At 48.6% G+C, this 18,740-nt stretch overlaps 1 protein-coding gene across 1 annotated transcript in view; it reads right to left on the bottom strand.

The window, feature by feature from the left end:
- SRRM1 (serine and arginine repetitive matrix 1) overlaps positions 1-18,740 on the bottom strand; it is a 79,706-nt gene that overhangs the window by 30,536 nt on the left and 30,430 nt on the right. Inside the window, exon 5 of the mRNA XM_082245760.1 lies at positions 997-1,100. Coding sequence (XP_082101886.1) covers positions 997-1,100 — 104 coding nt within the window. The remainder of the gene's footprint in view (positions 1-996; positions 1,101-18,740) is intronic.

An 18,740-nucleotide genomic window follows, 5' to 3' on the forward strand; every position in this document is an offset into this window, starting at 1 on the left:
TACCTTATACTATCACAGTAAAGTTCTAGTACTGCCACTGACTACAATCATTTACACATCTTTACTATTAGATTGTCAGCTCCCAAACCAAGCCTCCTGGCTTCTTGTACACAAAAATCACACTCAATTAGGGGGATCTGTGACATGTTGTAGGATAGAGGGGAACCCATCCTTACCATTACAGAGAGGGGCCCGCGTTCACCACAAGACCCGTCAGGGGGAAAGGGGGAACATACTACTCACCATACCGGAACCAGGCGGGCGCCAACTCCTGACAGTACCCCTCTCCACCGAGGTAGGAGGGCTGTCGACCAATACGGGCGCCGTGACTCATGGTCCTTGGCGTTTCAGCGAGACGTTTAACTCGCAGGGTCAGTCCCCGTCCAGTGGGACTATGTCGCGGCCGACCCAGCGCGGAGCTATGGCCTGCACGCGCTCGTAGGCTGAACTGGGGTGACCACTGGATCTCAACATCCAGCCCGTCGCCCAGTTCAGCTTTCTTGCTTGAAGATCTCACAGGAACACTGGAGAAAAAAAGCTGTCTTAAAAAATTATTTTCTAAGAAAAAAATCCTGCCAGGACCGAAGATCCCAGCAAGGTATCTAGGTCCTTACTCCTGACTAGACAGAAAAAAACTGATTTGCTGAGGCAGAGAGAGAGAGGATATACCCTCTGGGACTGCCCCTAGGGTGTGGCCAGAGCATTTTATTTCCTGTCTAATCCTACTCCTGTGGAGGCAACATAACCCGAAGGTGCTGTATCACCGAGGACTACGTCTGTCAATGAGCGATAGAGAAAATGAATTTAATCTATTTTCTAAAAAGCCTGTAACATAGTGGAAAAAGAAAAGTGCTGTGAATATTTTCTGGATGCACTGTAGAGTTCGTTGCTAGATTTGCACACAATAGTTTTTGTCCCATAAAAAACAAAAAAAATGTAATATTTAATCAGAATATGAAATATCACAAACTGTACTGTACCAAAATATACTCCTACCTTCTTGGAGTTCTGGATCGATCCCTTTTGTCTCTATCATCTTTGTCTCTTCTGTCTTTGTCATCATCTTGCTTCTTTAGAGATGCAAGCTTCTCTTGTTCAATCTAAAAGAAAATGTTTACTTGAATGTGCCCTGCGGAGAACAGATTTTTCTTTAGTTCTAAAGCCCCTTTCTACGAGTCTCCATGACAGCAACCACAGCTACACTATTTTTAGCTGCAGACAGTTTTTTTTTTTTTATTGCCTCTGTGCCCAATTTTTTTCACAAACATAAAAAAAAAAAAAAAATCTATTAGGCTATTGACACCAGCCAAATGTATCCAAAGAGTGGCTGATGCTACAGCTTTCCTGTCAAAATGGTGCATGATCTACTACAAGATTTTCAGCACTTTCCTAGACAGCTCACCCGCTGGGTACTTCTAGGAGTTCTCCCTATGTAGTTACTAATGTCCACAATGAAGTATACAGGATCACTTTCATGTCTTGGAAGAGTTTGTGCACAAACTGAAAGGCAATCTAGCTACATTTTACAGCAACCTTATGGATAAATTTGCTTCACTTCAAGATGGCCGGACGCACCTAGAGAAAGTTCCGCCAGCATCATACAGCATCCTGCCTTTTCCTATCTGCTGCCGATCTCCTGGTCAGCTCCCCAAAGTGAGCAAACACTCAAGACCCACCATGAGCAAGAATTGCCCATCCACGGCCACCGACCGGCTGAAATTTTTCCATACTGAAAAACAAGTGGGGCAGTGGGTCGGCGGGCATGGAGACGCCAAAACCGGCTACAGCAGCCGAGAAATCTGGTAAGCTTACACTGGCTAACACCCAGCTGCTGAGTACCATAACAGCCTGACGCACCTCGCAAAGGGACAACATGCGGAGGACTTTGTTGAAGCTTGGCTCGAAAACATTCCCAGATGCAAACTTCTCTAATACATTTGCTGTAGGGCTCAGTGTGCCTGTAAAGCCTCCATTGCCTGGCGCTGCCCAACAGCCTTTGCTTGCAAGAATGCTTTATTGTAAAGACTGGGATCTAATACTAAGAAAAGTCAGGCAAAAAGGTCAAATCAGTTCGGAGAATGCGACCATATCAATTTTCCCAACGGAACTGCAGAAGCCACCTTTACTTGAGTCAAGATGAATATAAGAAGCAAGGAAAGTGTACTCTATGGCCTATTCGGCTCGCCTGCGAGTGATCGATGGGAGCAGAGTCCAATTTTTTTACCACCCCCGAGGCTGTACAGGATTGGTTTGCCACTAAAGGTTGATCACCGTGATCTATGCTTGGCAGATTAATTTTGTTTCCTTCTACATCATTTAATTTGTCAAATTTTAATGAGTGGATGCCAAAACAGTCTTCAACGATTTGAAATACACTTAACAAAATTAAAAAGGAACACAAAGTGTAGCATCAGTACAATTAAACTCCTGGGATATTGATCTGGTCAGTTAAGAAGCAGAGGTGGTTGTTAATCAGATTCAGCTGCTTTGGTGTTAATGAATTTAATAGGTACACTAAATGGGCAACAATGAGACCACCTATAAAATAGGAATGGTTTTAAAGGTGGAGGCCACTAACTTTTTCCCTACTCTTCTCTGTTTTTTTACTAGTTTTGCATTTGGCTAGGGTCCGGGTCACTACTGGTAGCATGAGGCGATACCTGGACCCTATAGGAGGATGCACAGGCTGTCCAACTCCTCCAAGCTGGCACGTCAATACGTGCCATTGCCAGGTTTGCGGTGTCTACCAGCACAGTCAAGAGCATGGAGGAGATACCAGGAGACAGGCAGTTATTCTAGGAGAGCTGGACAGGGTCGTAGAAAGTCCTTAACCCATCAGCAGGACAGGACCAGTATTTGCCCTTTTGTGCAAGGAGGAACAGGATGAGCACTGCCTTAGCCCTACAAAATGACACATTCATACCAGCAGGCCACTGGTATGAATGTGTCTGATCAAATCAGAAACAGACTTCATGAGGGTGGCCTGAAGCCCTGACGCCCTCTATTGGGGCCCGTGCTCACTGCCCGACACCATGGCGCTCAATTGGCATTTGCCATTGAACACCAGAATTGGCAGGTCTGCCACTGGTGCCCTGTGCTTTTCACAGGTGAGAGCAGGTCCCTCAGGAAGGACAAAGAGGGAATCCGTTTTACGAAAAGATTCCGTAGACGACAGGTAAACCCTGATCGCCCTGACAACATCCAAGGAATGCAGAGCAACCTCCTTAGGATGCTTAGGCTTCGTACAAAGCGAGGGCAGAACAATGTCCTCATTAATGTGGAACTCAGAGACCACCTTAGGAAGAGAGGACGGCTGCGGACGCAAAACCACCTTATCCCGATGAATCTCCAAGTATGGAGAATGGCAAGATAGCGCGGCTAGTTCCGACACTCTGCGAGCCGAAGTGATCGCCACCAAAAAGGCAACCTTCTTAGGCAGCAGAGGCAACGATATATCCCTGATGTTTTCAAAGGGAGCACGCTGTAACACGGACAGAACCAAGTTCAAGTCCCACGGAGGTAAGGGCTCCTTCCTGGGCGGAGCCAAATGTCACACACCTTGAATGAAGGTGCGAACCAGAGAATGAGACGCCACAGGGCGTTGGAAAAGAATCGCCAGGGCGGACACCTGGCCCTTGATCGTGGACAGCTGGTCCACTCCCGCCTGGAGAAAAGCCAACACTCTCGACACCGAGTACGAGCGAGGGGAGAACCCCCTGGACTCGCACCAGGCAAAGTAAGCCTTCCAGGTACGGTAAAAATAGATCTTTCCAGAGGAGGACTTCCTAGCCTTGACAAGGGTAGGAATGACCTCAGAGGAGAGACCCCTGTCCCTCAGGACCTGGGTCTCAACAGACAGGCCGTTAAAGCCAGCGACTGTAAAGCAGGATGGAAGATCGGACCCTGAGACAGGAGATCTTCCCGCATGGGCAGCCGCCAGTGCCAGATGAACAACATCGGCGTACCAGGACCGGCGTGGCCAGTCCGGAGCCACCAGAATCACCAGGTGCGGTTCCGAGGCTAGCCTGCGGAGGAACCTGGATAGCAACTGAATCGGAGAAAAGGCATAGATCAGACGATACTGATGCCAAGGGGCCACCAACGCATCCGAGGCGACTGCCAGAGGATCGCGTGTTCTTGCCACGAACCTTTCCCCCTTTCGGTTTAGTCGAGATGCGAACAGATCCACGTCCGGGGATCCCCACCTCGCACAAAACATTTGGAAGACCTCCGGGTGCAGGGACCATTCCCCCTGGTCCAGTGTCTGGCGGCTCAGATAGTTGGCCTGCCAATTCTCCACACCCGGAATGTGAACTGCTGAGATCGCCGGGACATGAGTCTCGGCCTACGAGAGAATGTCGGTCACCTCCCGGGCCGCACAAGCACTCCTGGTGCCCCCTTGGTGGTTGATGTAAGCCACCGCGGTAGCATTGTCCGTCTGTACTCGGACAGGAAGGCCCTGAAGACAGTCCGACCACTGGAAGAGTTTTATCGCTTGTAATTCCAGCACATTTATCGGGAGGGAGGATTCCTCCTCCGACCAAGTGCCCTGGGCAGACAGGTTGCCCAGGACTCCACCCCAGCCCGACAGGCTGGCATCGGTGGTAATCACCGTCCACACCAACGGACGGAAGGACTTGCCTTCTGCCACCGACAGGGACTGGAGCCACCACAGAAGAGCCAATCTGGTCTGACGACTCAAGGAGACACTCAGATCCAGGGACTGAGGCAGTCTGTCCCACCTGGCCAGGATCTCCGTCTGGAGAGCCCGCGTGTGAAACTGAGCAAAGGGTATCGCCTCGAAGGCTGACACCATCAACCCCAGAGACCTCATACAGGTTCTGAGTAATGAGGACGGGTTGTCCCTGGGGGACCGGATCTCGTCCTGCAAAGTCCGGAGCTTGTCCTCCGGCAAGAACACCTTTGCCTGAGCAGAGTCCAGAATCATTCCCAGATAAGGAAGACGAAACGATAGAGACCGTCGATTTCTGAACGTTGACGGTCCATCCAAACTCCTGAAGCGTCTGTACCGTGGTGGACAGATCGCGCACTAGGTCCTGGCTGGCACGTGCCCTCAGAAGGAGATCATCCAGGTATCCCAAGACCGCAATGCCCTGTGCCCTCAGCAGGCCCAGAACCGGCGCCAGCACCTTGGTGAAAACCCTGGGTGCCGAAGCGAGACCAAAAGGTAACGCCACAAACTGGTAGTGGTCCTCTGCGATAGCAAACCGAAGGTACCGCTGATGACCTTCGAAAATGGGGATGTGCAGGTACGCATCCTTCAGATCTATCTACGCCAGGGATTCCCCTGGACTCAGAGAGGCCACCACCGAACGGAGACTCCATACGGAACTTCCGAACACGCACGAAGCGGTTCAGCGCTTTCAGGTCCAGAATAGGACGCACTTTGCCCTCCTTTCTGGGCACAGTGAACAGATTTGAATAGAACCCCCGAAACCTGTCCCGATGAGGCACCGGGACAATCACCCCTGAGACAGAAGGTCCTGCGCCGCTCGGTGCAGCTCCTGCACACGCCCCGGAGACAAGTGAAGATTTGAGGGAAAAAATCTGTCCGCCGGCCTGGAAAGGAATTCGATCTTGTACCCCGATTGAATGATTTCCTGAACCTACCTGTCCGATATTCGGAGCAGCCAAGGTTGGAGGAAACCGCGCAAACGTCCCCCCACCCCTGAAATGGGTGAGGGCGCCCCTTCAGGCAGAGGCGGACTGACCCGCCGAGCCGGCATTGCCGGACTTCTGCTTACCCGCCCAGGGCTTCTTCTGGTTGCCCTGGGCCTTGAAGGGCTTGCCATTGGATTGGTTCCAAAAGGCACGAAAGGACCCCTGACCGGATTGAGACGCCGAACCCCGCTTGCCCCAAAAGGACTTGTTCTTCGGGTTCTGGGGCAGCATAGCGCTCTTGAGCCCCCCCCCCCCCCCGTGACGCCTTTCACCAGGGTATCCAACGCCTCGCCAAAAAGGCGAGAGCCAGCATAGGGAAAATCAGCAACTGTTTTCCGTGAGGACTGGTCGGCCGACCAGCTCTTCAGCCATATCAGTCGCCGGTTAAGCACCGCGACACTAGAGAGGGGAGCCACCAGGGGGGCCTCATTCAAGGCTGCATCACACAAGTACATGACTCCCTGGTGGATCTGATCCACCATTTCCAGCCGGGCAGATGGAACACCATCAGACACGAGATTGCTCCTAAGCATCTTAGTCCAATCAGCCACCGCCTGAGCCTCTAGAACGGACGCGAAAACGGGTTTGAGCAACGAACCCGCCACCGTATAGGAATGGCGAGCTAGAGACTCCAACCGCCAGTCCGTGGGATACCGGAAAAACGGGGTATCCTCAGTAGGAACCAAAGTAGCCTTGTTCAACACTGCCACAGTGTGATCTACCTGTGGAGGCACACACCATCGCGATTCCGTAGCCGGCGCAAAAGGATAAAGTAATTTGAACCGACTAGGTACCAGGAATGGACGTTTTAATGTGCGCCACATCTCATTAACAGTGTAATGAAATTCAGCTGGGCAGGGGAAAACCTGCGCAGACTTGCGGGTCTTGTGTGTCCCAAATAAGGACACAATGCCCGGAGGACAGGGCTCTTCCTCTAAATGTAAGGTTTCCTTATCAGAAACAATTAACTCATCCATGGTCGCCCGTTCTTCAGGTGACTCCGGGGAGGAGATATCAAACCCCTCCATCTCAGCCTCCCCCTCAGACCACGGCGGGTCCAAGGATGAGCGGGACCCTGAAAAGGGCACGCTCGCAGCAGCAGCCATATCACCACCTGAATCAGAGGAGAGAGATAATCTAGCCCTTTTTTTAGCAGCCCGTTCAGCAATCAACACTTCCATATTAGACACCAAAGTCGCCACTACAGCAGCCAAATCGGGTCTCAGCGGGGCCACAGGAGAACTGGGGGCCCCCACCAGAGCTGGGGGGAATTTGCTATCCTGAGAATCCATTGCTCCAGGTCACAGAAAAAAACAGTGCAAGAAAGTGTGTACTGCCCCTTTAAGATCGCTACCGCTAACAGTGACAAAAACCCCCAAAGGAGAAGAGAAAACTGAGCCAGAAGCGACAACACAGAGGAATATGGAGAGCAATAACGTGCAGAGCCCGCAGAGCGTTGCTACCTATGCCTTGCTGCAGAGGAAAAGGAAGTGCTGCTGAAGTAGGCTGAACTTAAAGACTTGCAGACTCAGGGAAAATGGCTGCCCCATAGGAATGCATTGGAGGCTTCAAGAAAATGGCCCCCGAACATGCGGCCAGATCGATCGTTCTACGCCCAAAAAATGGCCGAGGATGGCACCAAAACAGCATGCAGTATCGCTCACAGGGAGCTTACCATGCCCAAATCAAAGATGGCAGACCGCGCAAATTTTCTCCGCTGCGGTTGCCACACAACGTCTGCACCCCCAACAATGCACCGAAGTGACACAGGGAAGGGAACCCCCACACATACAGAATCTGCACCAGTGATCCCCGTAGGGACCGCATCAGGGAGTCACACAGGCACAGACATGGGGGACACACAGCAACACAGACTGCCACCCCAGACAGAGGCCCCACACAGAAGTACTTACCTGTACCAGATGGCGCGGGATGCCTCTCTAAACGGAAAACCGCTGTCCTCATCTGACAGGGAGTGCCGTGAGCCAGGGACTTGACACTGCAGCATTGCAGATGTGTCCTGTGAGGTAGCCACCTCACGGCTGCATCCCTGCAGCGAGCAGGTATGGGTCGTTCGTAATGCCAGGGCGAACCATAGCTGAACGCTTGATGGCGGGCTGGGGGTCCATCTGACCCTTCTGCCCTGGAGAACCAGGGCGGTCAGTCCGAATCCCAGCACCGCATGATCTATCTTCATCCGAAGAAAAGACTAACACTAGAAGCTGACAAAATAAACAGCTAGTACAATCAGAAAAAACTGACAATTGTAAAGAAAATCAAATAAAAGATTAGGAAGGCTGAGACTGTAGCCCCAGCACAGGGAAGCCTGACTATTCCTGACGCTAGGCAGAAAGAAAACTGAGTTGGGAGTGGTCACTGCAGGGGGGTATTGACCAGATGGGACAGCCCCCATGGGTGTGTATATGCTAATGCCTTTTGTCTTTTGACTAAGTCTATATGCCTAGCTATTCCTATAGAGCGGAAGTCAATACCCAACAGTGATGACTTAGAGGCAGCGGCGAATGTCGGAGGACGTAAGAGAAATTATGTTTCTGTCCATCAAACATCACCAGATTGCATCTCAGTCTGTTCAGGAGCTCAGTGATGCCCTGGTCCAGATCTGGGAGGAAATACCCCAGGACACCATCTGCCGCCCTCAGTCATCCGCATGTGGGGGCCCTACAAACTATTGAGTACCATTTTCAGTTGTTGCAATGAAATGTCAGCAAAATGGACTAGCCTGCTGCATCATTTTTTCACTTTGATTTTTGGGGTGCGTTTGAATTTAGCCCTCTGTAGGTTGATAATTTTAATTTCCATCAAACGACGTGGCATCCTTTCCTTCCTAACACATTACCCAGTCTATATCAGTATAGATATCCAGCATATTTTTCCCTGTTGAGATCTGATCTATTTTCAAAGTGTTCCTTCAATTTTTTTGAGCAGTGTACTTTGATAACTTTAAGTGAGCAAAAGAAGAGTTCAGTTCTCTCTCCCCCCCCCCCCCCCCTTTTGTTCATATTTTTATCTTCCTGAGTTGGAAGCAATGGAACCCTGCTCCATATACTTTCTCCTTAATGCTCAATTTCCAGTATCTTAGCTTTAACCACTTTCTGACAGCCCGCTGTGTTTTTACTGGAGCAGTGTGGCTCTATTGCACGAATCGACATACCTGTATGTCAATTCGTTCAATAGCCACTATATGGAGCAAACGCGGCGCTGAAGGCGCAATCACATCGTGATTGGTTAGCGGGGATGTCAATCAACGGGTCTGGCTGACCCGATGTCCACCGGCCATCATCCCTGAGAGGGGCAGAACGGCTATCTGCCTTGCCATTCTGTCAGGGATGAACACCATGATCTTGTGCTCCTGCAAAGCACTAACACGGATCTCTGTGTTCATCCAGTGAGTCCATTCCCCACACAGACAGCACCCCCCGAATCCATTTCCCACAAAGACAGCACCCCCTATGGGCACACTTCACCCTTTGATCGCCCCCCGATGTTAACCCCTTCCCTGCCAGTGCATTTTTTTTAGCACTGTTCACTGTAATGTCACTGGTCCCCAAAAAGTGTCAGATGGGTTCACTGCAAGGTCGCAGTCACGCTAAAAATCGCTGTTTGCCACCATTACTAGTAAAAAAATAAATAAAACGCTATAAGAATATTGCATCGTTTGTAGACGCTATAACTTTTGCGTGAACCAATCAATATACACTTATTTGGATTTTTTTGCCAAAAATATGTAACAGAATACATATTGGCCTAAATTGATGAAAAAATTAGATTTTTTTTTAAAAAAAATTTTATTGCCCGTTTTTTAAAGCAGAAAGTAAAAAAAATTTTTTAAAATTGTGGCAAAAAAAAAAAAAAAAAACGCAGAAGTGATCAAATACCACCAAAAGAAAGCTTTATTTGTTGGAAAAAAGGACATCAATTTTATTTGGGTACAGTAATTGTCAGTTAAAGTACCGCAGTGTAGTATCGCAAAAAAATGGCCTGGTCATTAAGGGGGTAAAAACCTTCCGGTCCAGAAGTGGTTAAGAGCATGTTCAGACACATTCAAATCTTTGCTTCTATAGTATCTATTATAGACCACTGATCTGTACCATGGGAATGCATTCAAGTTAAATCTGATACACAGGGGAGTACATACACAGGGACTTCACTAGATACCGCGAAAGCCTTTGACTATAGAATGGCCAATCTTGTTAGCAGCACTTCATTCGGCTTTGGTGAGAAATTTAAGTGGGTACCTATTCTTTACGCAAACCCCACCTGCCCCTCTGGAAACTTGTGTGGCCGCCCAGACATCTCTTTTGTTTCTGCCCCTCTGGAGACTGTAAAAAACCTGGCTGATCCTGCCTAGTTCTTTCTGCCCCCCCCGTGTAAACTGACCACGGTTTATTATGGCTGCTGAGTTTACATGCCTCCACCTGCTGCGTCTCCTCTCTGCTCTTCCCCATCCTCTCCACCCTGCCTGTCAGCTCCGGAGTCCGTCTCCATCTCCACCCCCTCCCTGCCCCTAATAAAAAAAACGAAAATGTCACTATCAGCTCCTCTTAAGCTCCAATCCTGCACTGTAGGTTAGAAACAAAGCCTCTAAATACCTTTTTTGTGCTGTACCTTCAGGACGGTCACGTGACTCCCGGCCGCTCTGCTATTACAATCCAGGGCTACAGTGAAGGCAGTGGGGTCCTCCTGCTGTAGCCATGGATCATAATACCCGAGCGGCCGGGAGTCACATGACCGGCCTAAAAACAAAGCACAAAAAGGTATTTAGAGGCACCAATGCTAACACACACTTACAGTGCAGGATGGGAGCTTAAAAGAGGGGCTTGCAGCAAAGTATTTTTTAAGGTTACTAACACTTTAAGGCATGAACAGTAGCACAGTGCTTGTGCTGTGCAATTCTCTTCCAAACTGGTAATAAACCTGGTTGATACTGCCAGTTCCTGGGTCCCCCTGCCTCTGCTGACCAGGATAATCATGGCTGCTAAGCCCTGACTACCGTGGTCAGCTGACATGTCTCCGTCATCTGCAGCCCTGGTCTCTGACAGTCTCTGCCCCCTCCCTCCCTGCACAAGAGCGTTTCCTCCCTGCCCCCCCACCCTCTATTCTCCTGCATAATGCAGCACATTTTGTCTAGCCATTACCAAAACTGTTTGTTAGATATGAAAGGATAAATACTGTTTCTAACAACGCATCTGTGCAGTCGTGTGATCCCCTGTGCTGACTGGCCCTGGATATCTGCATTACATACATATAAAGTCACTTTACAAAACACATTAAGGACCATTATGCAGATAACAGATCAATATGGCACATTCTCATGACTTAAAATCAACTGGCAAAAATCGGCCCCGATGCCCCTCCATCCCCAGAATTCTTCAAGGGGAGGAGGAGCAGCCCTCTTAAAATTGTATTATTTTATTATACGAGGACTTTCCTCAGACGCCATGAAAGATAATTTGGATCCTTTACTACCAGTCATTAAAATTAAACTTTATGTATGGGCTAAACTCCCGCTGTCTGTGGCAGGCAGAATAAATCTGATAAAAATTAATTATCCTTTTGCCAAAATGTCTGAACGACTTCTCATATGCAGGTTTTGGTGCCTAAAGCATTGTTTAAAACTTTGGATGCATCATTTAGTTCATTCATTTGGGCAAATAACAGACAAAAACTTTCCACCTTACAGCACCCCAAAAGCAGAATCGGGTCTGGCACTTCCTAACTTGCACTATTATTACATAGCTGGGCAACAGACATTTGTCTTACTGGCTTACACCAGTCACACCGACAGTGGTTGAGTCACATTTAGCCTTTGTTCTCAAGCTGCACCATTTATGAATAGCATTAAAAGAACCAGTGTTGGAAAAAATTGGATTTTTGACTTACCGTAAAATCCATTTCACTGAGGTTTGACGGACACTGCTTCAGATCTTCATAACCGTTGGGTTATATAGTAGGATATAGCCACAAGTACAGGGGCTAACTATAGCGCTTTGCTGTAGATAAGTTGGAAGCTAGAAAGGTGCTTATCCAGTGCAAATAATGCAATAAAAAAGGTTGGGTGAATTATAGTAGGTAGGCCCGATTTACTATGCTACAGATAATCTCTAAGTGCTAATGGTGCATATATAAATCCTCTATAGTGCTAGATGTGCCATTAGTGAGACCAAATGTAAAATATCATGAGGTGGGTAAATCTAAACAATAGCATTAGATGCAGCACAAATACAATAGCAAATAATGGGTACCTCTAGGCTTCTTGGTATGGTGTTGTGTACTATAAAAGTACTTGATAAAACATAAAATTCCTAAAATAGGAAGGAGCACTCTGACTAAGGCGGAGTCCAGAGTAAGGCCCAGATCGTACAGCTTTGTGGACAGAACCTGGGCAGACTTCTGAAAATTCAGAATCCAGCCGAACTCCCGCAGAGTTCTTATTGCGATCTCCAGGTTTTCCACCAGAGCAAAAGGAGACTCCGCTCGCAGAAGGACATCGTCCAAGTAGCCCAGTACAGTGATGCCACGTTGGCGTAGCAAAGCTAGAACCAGGGCTAACACTTTTGTGACGACCCAAGGAGCAGAGGCGAGACCAAAGGGTATCGCCACAAACGGATAATGCCCCTCCCCCACGGCAAAGCGAAGGAAGCATTGGCATGTGAAAGTAAGCATCCTCAACGTCGATAGAGGCGAGGAAATCCCCCTGACGTAGGGATGCCAACACCGTTCGAATTGACTCCATTCTGAAGTTCTGCATCTGCACAAAACAACTCAGCGCCTTGAGGTCCAGGATTGGACACACCTTGCCTTCCTTCCTGGGAACTGTAAACAGGTTTGAGTAAAAACCCTGAAAAGTTCCAAAGTCAGAACCGGAACAATCACCCCTTGCTGTAACAGCAAGTACCTCCCCAAACAGACCCTGTAAGTGGTCCGGGGTCTGCAAGTTGGAAGGGAAGAACCTTGCTGGAGGAAAAGAGCGAAACTCGATCTTGTAGCCGGACCGAATTACTCCGTGGACCCACTTGTCTTGCACCAGGGAAGACCATGGGTCTGAAAACCAATGAAGACGCCCCCCCACCCCCACCCCTGATACGGGTGAGGGCGCACCTTCATGCTGAAGAAGCCTTGTCCACGGGTCTGGAGAAGCCTGCTCTCGGCTTGCCAGACCAGGTTCGTTTGGATCCTCCAGGAGGAGGCCCTGAAAGGCTTCGAGCCCTCGTTAGTTGACCCTGAGGGACGAAAAAACTTCTTTTGAGCCAAAAAGGAAGGCCCACGTCTACGACGAGGTTCTTTGCCCTTAGTAGCCTGCAGAAGAAAGGTTCACAGGGGGGAAGACCCCCTGTGAGACATTTTATGTCATCATCCAGGGTAGCTCAAAACAGGCAATCTACTTAAAAGGGAAGATCAGTCAAGGCCTTTTTAATAGTCTGGTCTGCAGACCAGCATTTGAGCCAAAAGACACACCGAAGGACCACTGCCAAAACGGAGAGCCGAGCCACTAGGGGAGCCGCATACAAAGAGGCATCACAGAGAAACTGCAACCCCTGGACCAGCTGGTCTGCCAGCTCAGCAAAGACAGGGGGAGCTGTTCTCCCTCCAGGTCACGGCGTAAAAGCTTAGCCCACTCAGACAGCGTTTGTGACACCAGGGCAATGGTGAATATCAAGAAAGTGATGCGCCAGATAAATGTGTTAAAAATCAAAATATATCCATGCATATGCAAACAGGAAAAACGTCCATCAAACAGTCCATATAATAAATCGTGCTCCGTGTCCAAAGTGTTAACAGAGAACCAATAATCCCATAGGGTATAACAGACACCTCTATGTGCAAATCCCTTCACCAGTTGAATTGGCCTCTCACCTCAGCACAGGACCCAAACGGGTCAGCATCAGCTTAAATCCAGATATGTGGGACCAAGAGATCTCTTTCCAGCCTCTCACTTCCGGATTATGGACATATAGTATGGGGATAAAGAACAAAATCTAGTGCTCTCTGCTTGCAATATAATGGGTTTTATTAATGCAGTAAACGTACTCACATTTTACAGGCACTCAGCCGTGCCTGCTTGTATGGCAGTAAGGCAGATAGCGATACCCTAAAGAAGGTCAGAGTTAGGCGTGCCAGGCTCCACGCGTCACTTTCTTTATATTGATCATTTTGATTGTGAGGTGTGGACACGATTTAGTGTATGCTGCCGGTCTAAATATCACTATTTATGCACATATATTTTTGCACTGTATGATTTTATATCATTTGACACTGCAATTTTCTGTTTGATATATTTTAATCACTGAATGGTTTGCGCTGATAGTTTTTGTTTTATATTTCAATGGTGAATATCGGCCTCAGTACCGAACCAGCCACACACATATTGTGGGGCATAGCCCTTGCCTTCCTGTCAGCTGGATCCTTAAATGCCAGGGACTCTTCAATCAGAATCATGGCTGCCTTGTTCAATCTGGAAACCGGAGGGTCCACCACCGGTGGAACAGTCCACTTCTTAAGAAGGGACTCCCCATAAAGTTAACGCCTAGTAAAGGACTTAGGGACCACACGGGGACGCTTTGGTTGTCCCCACTCTAACGACAGTCCTGTAAAAAAAAAAAAAAAGTAAAAACCTTTGCCGCTCTGGATGGCTTATGAGTGCCAAAGGGAACCTGCGCCTCCATCGCAGCTGCATCTTCAAGATCTCACAATCTACAATCAGTGCTTCCACCAGCGCCTTTTCGTGCGCTGTTGAAGACGTGGAGGAATCATCCTCTCAGACCCAGCAGGTTGACCCATGTCCCCACTATTTGCTATCCCGTCGCCCAAAGACCATCTCCATCCAGGACACAAAACTCCAGGACCGCCGTTAGTGCATCAATGGATGGTTGGGACCCAGAAGAACCCGCAGCCTCAGAGAGGGGATCATGGGGATGAAAAGTGCTCCAAAGTCACCAGGGGGACCCCACAAAGTGTACCACACTGCAAGGGACAACCCCAACTGTGCTGGCAGCACCATCTGGTCGCCAGGCACAAGCACCAAGCGATCCTCAGCAGAGGGGGAGAGAACCCCACCAGACTCACCACCCAGCAGAATGGCACCTGCAGCCACCAGGATAATCTGCACTCCACGCACGGCAATCAGGAAGTAAAAAAAAATCCAGGAGTTAGCACCAGGGGATGAGGAGGGACTCCCACCACCGAAATAGCCGCCCACAGGGCTCCACTGTCATGGCCGCCACCATTTTCAATGGCAAACCCCTGCAAAATGGCAGCTGAACTTCACAAACATGGCCCCTGTGTATAGAAACACAAGCTACAACAAAATGGCGACGCTTACAGGAACCCAGGCAGGATGGGGGGACCATAACATGAGCCCACACCACGTAAACCCCCCCCCCCCCAGTCGATTATCTGGTCGCCGGCGGTTTACTGACGGAAAGGAGGGGAACCCGGAGGTCTTACTGTCAAGGAGAGGCCCACATCCACCCCAAAACCCTTCAGAAAGAGGGAGGGAAAGCTAGTCACCCATACCAGGAAACAGGCGGCCACCGCTCCAGACAGAATCCCTCTCCATCGAAATGAGGGAGGTGGGGATTATCTGCTGAGAGAAACTATGGTCAGCCCCGTCCAGTTGGGCTATGTCACGGCCAACATAGCACGGAGCTGAGGTCTGGCCAGACTGGGTTGACCATTGGATCTAGATAATCCAGCTGGTTGCCTGGTCTAGCAGTTAATTGTAGATCTCACAGGAATACATTTCTATCTAAAAAAAAAAAAAAAAAAAAAAAATTGCCAGATCCCAGCAAGGAACTGAGTGCCTATAGCGGAGAGAGGGACTATATCCCCCTGGGACTGCCCGTGGGCGTAGCCAGACCTTTTTCTGCTTAGTGTCCTACTCCTGTAGGAGACAGTGTAACCCAACGGTTATGAAGATCTGAAGCTGTATCAGTCAATGAACGAAAGAGAAAGTACGTTTGCCTAATTTTATTTTATCTTGTGCAGTTTGGCAAGAAACTAAACAAGTGGCAGAGTTTCGAGGACATTGCTGCTTAGCTTCCCATTTCGCATAACCCTATGTTACCCCACTTTTTTCATTTCTCAGATTGCGCTTTCTGGAAACAAAAAAAAGGTACCCAATACCATTGAGAACATTTATAGTGGAAACGTTCTTTCTTCCTTTGCTGAGGTTCAAAGAAAATATGAACGAACTCACAGTACCTTTTACAGGTATCTCCAACTTCGGCATGCACTGCACACACAATTTGGAAATCACACCACTAATGTCTCTAATTATCCATTAATGGGGATGTTGAGGTCCTAGGGGGTCTTATTACTGAGATATATTCCCTTCTGCTATCTGCCACTATTAAAGCCCAACTAACGGTTTACTCTAAATTGCAACAACTTATCACTGATTTATCCGATGAGAATTGGGAGGAAGCTTGCTCCTCTCACCTGTATGTCTCTTTGGCTATTAATAATAGACTGATACAACTGCTGCATCAATATCTCACTCCAACAAGGTTACAGACTATGCATTGCATACCTGCTCCAAATTGTACTAGGTGCGATGTTATGCATTTGTGCCCTGTCATTGCTTGATACTGGAAACAAGCGATTGACATTCATCTATATTATATGTACTGGTACCAAACACCCAAACGGTTTTTCTTTTGGGCATTTTAGATGAGAAGCAGTGGCAGATATTTTAGAACTATGCTGAGAGAGACATTCTTAGCCAGAAAAGCTATAGCAAATAAGTAGATCCAACCTGCCCCCCTGAGCTACATGATTAATCGAAAAAATAAAATAAAAAGAAAATCGCAATCTCAAATTTAGCCCCTCCTCACGATCTTGAAACGGCATATAAGAAGAAGAAGAAGAAGAAGAAGAAGAAGAAGAAGAAGAAGAAGAAGAAGAAGAAGAGCATCTGGCAAATGTTTATTAACATTGTTAAGGCTGCCAGGCAACTATAAACACAATGCTTTACATTGTATCATCTCGTTCTTTTAGATCAAAGGAATGAACTTCCATCTTTTGAGGGCAAGTTTAACCTCTTCACACAGGCTTTCCGATCAGGTCCGCCTGTCAGTTTTCAGGCGGACCTGATCAGATGCTCCATGCACCCCTATAGAGCAGCGCATGTCAGCAGTGACATGTCCGCTGACACCCGCTGTTACCCGAGCCTTTCTGTGAAATCCAGACAGATGGAAACCCTATTTTCTATCCGTCTGAAGGATTGGATCAATCTCCTATAGAGGGGGGCAGGGATCAGACAGGTCCATCAGCACAGAGAGCGGAGACTGACCTGTCATCCACCTGCTCAGTGGGGATCAATCCCCGCTGAGCAAAACGGAGTCTTCCTGGCAGAAAGCCAGTGTGAAAGGACCCTTAAAGGCTAATGCTGGCCATACACTAGCCGAATAATAGTTCGAAAATTTGTCATTTGGTCTGTTCATTCTTCATCCAGTTAATATGGGCACAAAAAGAAAAATTGGTTTTACTTTTCAGAGCTGAAACATCAAAAAGGAACCGTTTTTCTGCCGCCAGGTACACCCTAAGGGCCCCAACCACATCCAGTGAATGCAAGGGAACTTCTTTTGGATGTTTTGGCTTAGGACACAACGAAGGCAACACAAGGTCTTCATTCAAGTGGAACCCTAAATGACCTTAGGAAGGAACGTAGCACCGCTTTGTGCCTGTGAACCACCAGGTAGAGGTGACCGACAGGACAACGCAGCTAGCTATGAGAACCTGCGTGCAGAAGTAATAGCTACCAAGAGAGCCACTTTCTGTAACAAGGGAAGCAGAGGAATTTCAGGAATATTTTTAAAAGGTGGTTTTTGAAGAACCGAGAGTACCCGATTAAGATCCCACAGGGGACGAAGGGCCGTTTGTGGGCCGAGAACACAGGACCAAGTTTGCGGCGAGGCTCTCTGCTTTTTGTAACCTGCGGAAGCCTCCCGAAAGACCTTTTATGATCTCTTCCATGGAAGCTCCAAACAAGTGGTCCCCCCACAAAGGGGGAGGCGTCATGAGATGAGGTCATGAGGAGGGGGGTGCCATTAGGGAAGGGAGGGCACATGAGGGACCAACCACCCCAGGGAGGGGCCCGAGTCCACCCCAAAATCTCCCAGAGAAGAGGGGGGGACACTACTCACCACACCTTCGTAATCGGATGGGCACCACTCTAGGCAGATCACTCCCCCCCCCCCCCCATATCTTGGAATAGGGGGTGCTGCGGCCCAAAGGTACGGTGCCACTAGGACCGCGACCGGGTCGTGTGTGTCCTCGTGAGGCGTTTCACTCGCAGGCCAGACCCCGTCCAGTGGGGCAATATAGCAGCTGGCCTAGTGCAGAGCTGCGGTCTGCACTCGCTCGCTGGTCAGACTGGGGAGACCGTAAGGATCTTTGATATCCAGTGCGTCACCCAGTCCGGCAGTTGATTGTAGTTCTCACAGGAACAGACTTAATAGCTGAAAGAAAACAAAAAGGAAAAAAGTCCCGTTTAAAAAGGAAAAAGAAAAATGTTAGGACCAAAGATCCCATCAAGGAGCTAGGTGCTTACTCCTGACTAGGCAGAAGAAAAAAAACTGAGATCCTATTGCAGGAAGAGGGAGTATACCCCCTGGGACTGCCCTATAGGCGGTCAGCTTTTTTAACTCTTGCGCCTAGTGTCCTACTCTTAAGGAGAGTAGCATAAGCCATCGGTCAAAGATGATATGAAGCGGTTTCCGTCAATGAAGAGACATTTAGATTTCACATGCATTAAAGCAGTAGTTAACTTGCAGAATCGAAAAAAAAAAAAAAAACCACCGGCAAGGCAATGGTATAATGTGCAACTATGCATCGCATACTAGCAGATTATGAAATAGTTACCCAAGAACGAAGCCCTTCAGCAGTGCGTTGTCACCGCTAACAGGGCTTCCATTTTCACAGGTTTCCGGCTATGCGAGTGTCCAAGGCCGTTATGACATCACACCCTCGCATGTGCCCAGGAGTTCTTGGCTGCGACATGGAGCTCTGAAGGTATGCCAGACCCTCAGAGCGCATGC

The sequence above is a fragment of the Pelophylax lessonae genome (assembly GCF_965119305.1).
Source record: "Pelophylax lessonae genome assembly, chromosome: 2".
Classification (NCBI taxonomy): domain Eukaryota; kingdom Metazoa; phylum Chordata; class Amphibia; order Anura; family Ranidae; genus Pelophylax; species Pelophylax lessonae.